Source organism: Sorghum bicolor, chromosome 9 (genome assembly GCF_000003195.3).
Source record: "Sorghum bicolor cultivar BTx623 chromosome 9, Sorghum_bicolor_NCBIv3, whole genome shotgun sequence".
NCBI lineage: Eukaryota > Viridiplantae > Streptophyta > Magnoliopsida > Poales > Poaceae > Sorghum > Sorghum bicolor.
Window position 1 is genome coordinate 46,732,850 of NC_012878.2, and position 6,040 is coordinate 46,738,889.

Here is a 6,040-nt window from a genome sequence, read left to right on the forward strand (position 1 = left end):
GCCGACTCTAAACCCGTGAAGCAACGCCTGCGCCGATTCGACGAGGAGAAGCGTCAGGCCATCGGGGAGGTGATCCACAAGCTGCTGGCGGCCGGATTCATCAAGGAGGTATTCCATCCCGAGTGGTTAGCCAACCCCGTGTTAGTTAAAAAGAAAAATGGGAATTGGAGGATGTGTGTAGACTATACTAGTTTAAATAAAGCATGTCCAAAGAACCCCTTTCCATTACCTCGTATTGATCAGATAGTTGACTCTACCGCGGGATGTGAAATTTTGTCTTTTCTTGATGCTTATTCCGGCTACCACCAAATCAAGATGAAAGAGTCCGACCAGCTCGCGACTTCATTCATCACCCCTTTCGGAATGTATTGCTACGTAACCATGCCTTTTGGCCTCAAGAACGCGGGGGCTACATATCAACAATGTATGCTCCAGGTTTTTGGGAACCTTATAGGTAAAACGGTAGAGGCTTACGTAGACGACATTGTCGTCAAGTCCAGGAAAGCGAGCGGCCTGGTTGCCGACTGGAAGAAACATTCCAATGCCTTAGGGCAAAGGGGATCAGACTCAACCCCGAAAAATGCGTTTTCGGGGTCCCCCGAGGCATGCTCCTCGGGTTTATTGTGTCTGAACGAGGAATCGAGGCCAATCCAGAAAAGGTCTCGGCCATCACGAACATGGGCCCAATCCATAACCTAAAGGGAGTACAGAGGGTCATGGGATGTCTGGCCTCCCTAAGCCGTTTCATCTCTCGTCTCGGGGAAAAAGGGCTGCCTCTGTATAGGTTACTTAGGAAATCTGAGCACTTTTCCTGGACCCCCGAGGCCCAGGAAGCCCTTGACAAGCTCAAGGCTCTGCTCACCAACCCTCCCATTCTGGTGCCCCCCGCCGAGGGGGAACCACTCCTTCTCTACGTCGCAGCCACTAATCAGGTGGCCAGCGCAGCTATCGTGGTCGAGAGGAAGGAAGAAGGGCACGCCCTGCCGGTCCAAAGACCGGTGTACTTCATCAGTGAAGTGCTCTCCGACACAAAGACCCGATAACCCCAGATCCAAAAATTACTCTACGCAGTAGTTTTGGCCCGACGCAAGCTCCGCCATTACTTTGAATCTCACCCAGTCTCAGTGGTCTCATCTTTCCCTCTGGGAGAAGTGATTCAGAACCGAGAGGCCAACGGTAGGATTGCTAAATGGGCCATAGAGCTCATGGGCGATGGGATCACCTATGAGCCTCGGAAAGCCATAAAGTCCCAGGTCCTGGCGGATTTTGTGGCAGAGTGCACTGGGACTCAGCTCCCACCACCACAAATCCAGCACGAGTGCTGGACCATGTACTTCGACGGGTCTTTGATGAAAACTGGGGCCGGCGCATGCCTTGTCTTCATCTCACCCCTCGGGGTAAGGATGCGATACGCAATCCGGCTCCAATTCCCCGCTTCAAACAATGTAGCGGAGTACGAGGCCCTTGTTAACGGTCTCCACATCGCAATCGACCTTGGGATCAAACAGCTCGACGCCCGAGGCGATTCTAGACTCATCATTGACCAAGTCATGAAAGAGTCCAGCTGCCACGATCCCAAGATGGACGCGTACTGCAAAGCGGTCCGACGCCTGGAAGAAAAGTTCGACGGCCTCGAACTTAACCACGTGTTAAGGAAATATAATGAGGCCGCCGACGCGCTCGCCAAGATGGCATCCAAGCGGGTCACGGTCCCCCCGGATGTTTTCGTTAGCGACCTCTACAAGCCTTCCGTCGACTACAAGGACGACGGGGGGTCGGACGAACCCCCAAGCGAATAGGGTTCTGACCCCAAAGACACTGCCGCTCAAGAACAGGAGGCCATGGACATCGAGCCAGAGCCACCTACATCTGATGACTTGCCTGACTGGCGCTACCCTTTGCTTCAATGCTTGGTTGACGGCACTTTGCCCCCGGACCAGGCTGATGCAAGGCGCGTGGCTCGTCGTGCCAAGACCTTTGTCCTCCTTGACGGGGAGATGTACAAGCGAAGCCCCTCGGGCGTCCTCATGTGTTGCATCCCACATGAAGAGGGGATCAAGCTCCTACGGGACATACACTCGGGGGCTTGTGGCCATCACGCCGCGCCTCGGACGTTGGTAGGAAATGCCTTCCGACAAGGCTTCTAGTGGCCCACCGCCGTGGCCGACGCCACAGAGATCGTAAGGACCTGTGAGGGATGCCAGTTTTACGCTCGGTAGATACATCTACCCGCTCAGGCCTTGCAGACGATCCCCATCACCTGGCCTTTCGCTGTCTGGGGCCTCGACCTGGTCGGGCCTCTGCAGAAAGCACCCGGGGGCTTCACCCACTTGCTTGTCGCAATCGATAAGTTCTCCAAGTGGATCGAAGTCTGACCCATTACAAGGATCAAGGCCGAGCAAGCGGTGTTGTTCTTCATAGATATCATCCATCGATTTGGAGTGCCGAACTCCATAATCACAGACAACGGCACACAATTCACTGGGCGAAAGTTCTTGCAATTCTGCGACAGACACCACATACGTGTGGACTGGGCGGCAGTGGCTCACCCCAAGACCAACGGTCAAGTGGAGCGTGCCAATGGGATGATCCTCCAGGGTTTGAAGCCCAGGATTTTCAACCGTCTGAACAAGTTTGGAAAAAGGTGGCTCAAAGAGCTACCGGCCATGGTCTGGAGTCTGAGAACCTCCCGAAGCCGAGCCACTCGCTTCACCCCATTCTTCATGGTCTATGGGTCGGAAGCCGTCCTCCCCACTGATCTGGAGTATGGGTCCCCGAGGGTACAAGCTTACGACGAAAATAGCGGCAAAACGTTCCAAGAAGACGTGCTGGACCAGCTGGATGAAGCCAGGGATGTAGCCCTCCTACACTCTGCCAAATACCAGCAGGCCCTCCGCCGATACCACGCGCGACGAATCCGAGTCCGAGCCTTTCATGTCGGCGACTTGGTACTAAGGCTCAGACAGAGCAACAAGGGTCGTCACAAGTTCACACCCCCCTGGGAAGGACCCTTCGTCATCGCCGAAGTTCTCCGACCCGGCACCTTCAAACTCACCAATGAAGCAGGGGAGGTCTTCAAAAACGCGTGGAACATAGAACAGCTACGTCGCTTTTACCCTTAGAACTATGTAAAAATTTCTTCGTTTGTTCATTACCTTGGAGGAATAAATGAAAGTTTAAGTTATATAGCCCTTTTTCTATCAGGGAGCCTCGGACCTGCCCAGCAGAGTCCGAGCCTCCCTCGGGGGCTACATGGGGGGACCCCCCGTGTCAACTCCAAATCTTTTTCCTTTTTTTCGCGCAGGTCAAAAGAACCCCGACCCAAGGTCTTCCTCCTTTCTCCTAAAAAGATTTAAGAAACCGGAAACTCACCCCATAAATCTTAAGGCATGAGCTCTAGGAAAGGTCAGCACTTACGAGCAAAGACCGCTCCCACTCACCTTAGATTCGGGGGACGGATTCGGACTTCTAAAAAAGGAAAAAGGAAAAGGACTTAGGCTCGGGGACTCTGGCTAGCACAAAACTCTAAGTAACTCACCCGACCTCGCGCTGCCGAGGTCGGATCGGCATAAGGAGAAAGAAAACAAGGCACTTAGGAAAAAAGCTTAAAAAGAGCAGTTATACAAATATCTACATTCGACATTAACATTGTATATATGATACAAGGCCCACTGGCCTCAACCCCCGCACAAAGAAAAAAAAGAGAACTAAGGGTCCTGCTGCCCTGTCTGCCCAGGTCCTTGAACCCCGAGGGGGGGAAGCTCCACCTCATCGTCGAAGAAGGCGGCCAAGGCATCTCCAGGGACAGACGCGGCGTCTTCAAGCCTCTGCACCTCCTCCTGGGCCTCCGTTTCGTCATCAGGGAGAACGTAGCCCTCACAGACCGCCGGCAAGTCAATGCCGGCATAGTGAGAGCTCACCACTGCCAGGGCCTTCTTCACCCCGGTGTGGAGTGCCTCCCTCATCCTCTCCCCGGCCCGGGAGTAAAGGGCTTTGACCCGACTCCGCAGCGACGATCCCGACGCCGACACCCCGAGCCCCTCACACGCCGAGGTGACCACGGCTTCAAGAGCCGAGCGGTCCGAAGCCTCGGCGTCAAGGGACTTTTGCAGGGCCTCGGCAGTAGAAGTCGTCTCGACCACCTTCCTCTCCAATTCTGATTGAAAAACAGAGCAAGAAACAAAAAGTCAGGAAAGACTAACTTAAAAGTGTAAAGGGGGCCAAGGTAAAAGGCGCAAGTCTTACCCTCGGCTCGCTTCTCGTGCTCCGCCGAGCTCTGGTGCCAGCGAGCCACCTGGCTCAGAGCCGCAGCAAGGTCAGCCTGAGTTTGGTTTAGGGCAAGGTCTTTTTCGGCGAGCAAAGCTTCAAGCCGAGCAACCTCACCCTTATACCCCTCGGCCGCCGCCTTCTGCTCCTCGGATTCCTGGGTAAGGTCCCCGACCCTCTTCTCTAGGGGGGCAACCTTTTCCCGGGCCTTCCGAGCCTCTGATGCCAGGGCCGAGCACTTCTGCCGAAGCTCGGCGGAGATCTCGCACTCCCTCGTAAGCTCCCCCTCAGCCGCCTCCCTGGCAGCCCTCTCGTTCTCGTAAGACGCCCAGGCATCCCTTTCCCGGCGAAGAAAAACTGACTTCTCCAGGGACGTTGCCTTGAGCGCCTACAAGATCGGAAGTCACACAGGGAGTTAGTATTGCAAAATAAGAACAAAAATACTTTACAACATGGGTGAAAGCCTTACCTGGGCCAAATTGAACATGTCTCAGGCCACGAGCTGAGAAGCTCGGTTGATGGCCTCGACGCTGGCACGCCCGCATGATTCCAGACCCTCCTAGAGGTAATTCTCCGACGGGTCTTCCAGAACGAATCTGGCTCCCCCCTCGGCATCGCCGAGGTTGGGCCAGATTACGGGGCTCTTGCCCCATCGGGCATCTTCCTCCCCCCGCCGTAGGGGCCTCGGGCGCCGCGCTGGATGCCACGATGGCTCCCTCTCCCTCGACCTGCGCAGGTCGGGCCGCGCCTCCTAAATCGGCATCCTCCTGAGGAGGCGTGGCTCAGGGGGCAGAGGCCGTCTCCTCCGGTCCTTGGGGCTTCGGCGCCCCCGTGTCCTACCCCTGGTGGCGCTCTCCCACCTCGTAGCTCGGGGGTGGCGGCGACATGGGCCTAGCCGACCCGGGAGTCGACTGAGCCCCCTTCTTCACAGGCTTCAGGGGGGCCAGCGCCACCGAAGGCGCTTTTTGCTTGCGGCTAAAGGAGCAACATCAAGTTAGAAGAAAGAGAAAAACAAAAAATCAGTAGAAGGATCAGAAATCCTATACATACCTCGCTCGGGGAGCAGACTTCTTCTGGGAGCTCGGAGCTCCTTGGGGGTTCCCCGCAGCTCCAGGGGCCTTTGGTCGGACCTCCGCCTCGCCTGCCGATGGCGCGGGGGACACCACGGTGGCCTCAACCTGCGATGCCTCCACCGAGGCACCGGTTCCCGCCCCGGACGCTGGGGAGTACTCACCCAGACCCTCTGGCGCCACCGGTTGAGGGGGCACCTCGGATTCGGCTCCAGACGCCTTCTCCCCCTCTTGAGGACCCACGGGAGCTGAACCCTCACGAGGGGCGCTGTCCTCGTCATCCACGATGATGTGGGGGACGGCCTGTCCGCCCCCCGGCGCCTGGGTACCCTCGGGGGCCTCCGGCCCCCCTCGGGCCTTTGACCCCTCCGGGGCCTCCATCCCCCCGCCGGCAGGAGGGATCACGTCATCCTCCTCCGCCAGCTCGTCGAGCCAGTCGGCGTTGTCTCCTCCGCCCTCTATCTCCGAGACCGAAGTCTCGGGAGACGGAGGCGGGGCGACCCCCGCCTTCTCGGCTTCTCGGTGATTCTTGGCGGAGATCTCCCGCCGTTGCGCTTTCCGCGTCGCTTTAGCCTTCTTGTCTTCTTTGGCCTTTTTCTGTTCCTCGTTCCGGGCCCTGTTCTTAGCCCGGATCTCCTTGTCCTCAGGGACTGGGGGTAGGGAATCCCTGACGGCACCATCCCCTGTGGAGCAAGCAGATAAAC

General features: G+C 56.9%; 1 protein-coding gene across 1 annotated transcript; it reads right to left on the bottom strand.

The window, feature by feature from the left end:
- On the bottom strand, window positions 3,708–5,717 carry LOC110430463 (myristoylated alanine-rich C-kinase substrate-like). The gene is made up of 4 exons (XM_021448155.1): window positions 5,317–5,717; window positions 5,127–5,241; window positions 4,379–4,654; window positions 3,708–3,875 (listed from the first exon to the last, which is right to left on the bottom strand). Exons 1-4 carry the CDS (start codon window positions 5,715–5,717, stop codon window positions 3,708–3,710), a joined length of 960 nt encoding a protein of 319 aa, XP_021303830.1.

Bases quoted from the DNA above. Each gene is read 5' to 3' on its own strand.
- LOC110430463 (XM_021448155.1), bottom strand. From the start codon at position 5,717: ATGGAGGCCCCGGAGGGGTCAAAGGCCCGAGGGGGGCCGGAGGCCCCC. The intron at 5,242-5,316 runs GTATGTATAGGA...TTGCTCCTTTAG, and splicing joins AAGTCTGCTCCCCGAGCGAG to CCGCAAGCAAAAAGCGCCTT. The intron at 4,655-5,126 runs GTGGGAGAGCGC...CCGATCTTGTAG, and splicing joins CGCCACCCCCGAGCTACGAG to GCGCTCAAGGCAACGTCCCT.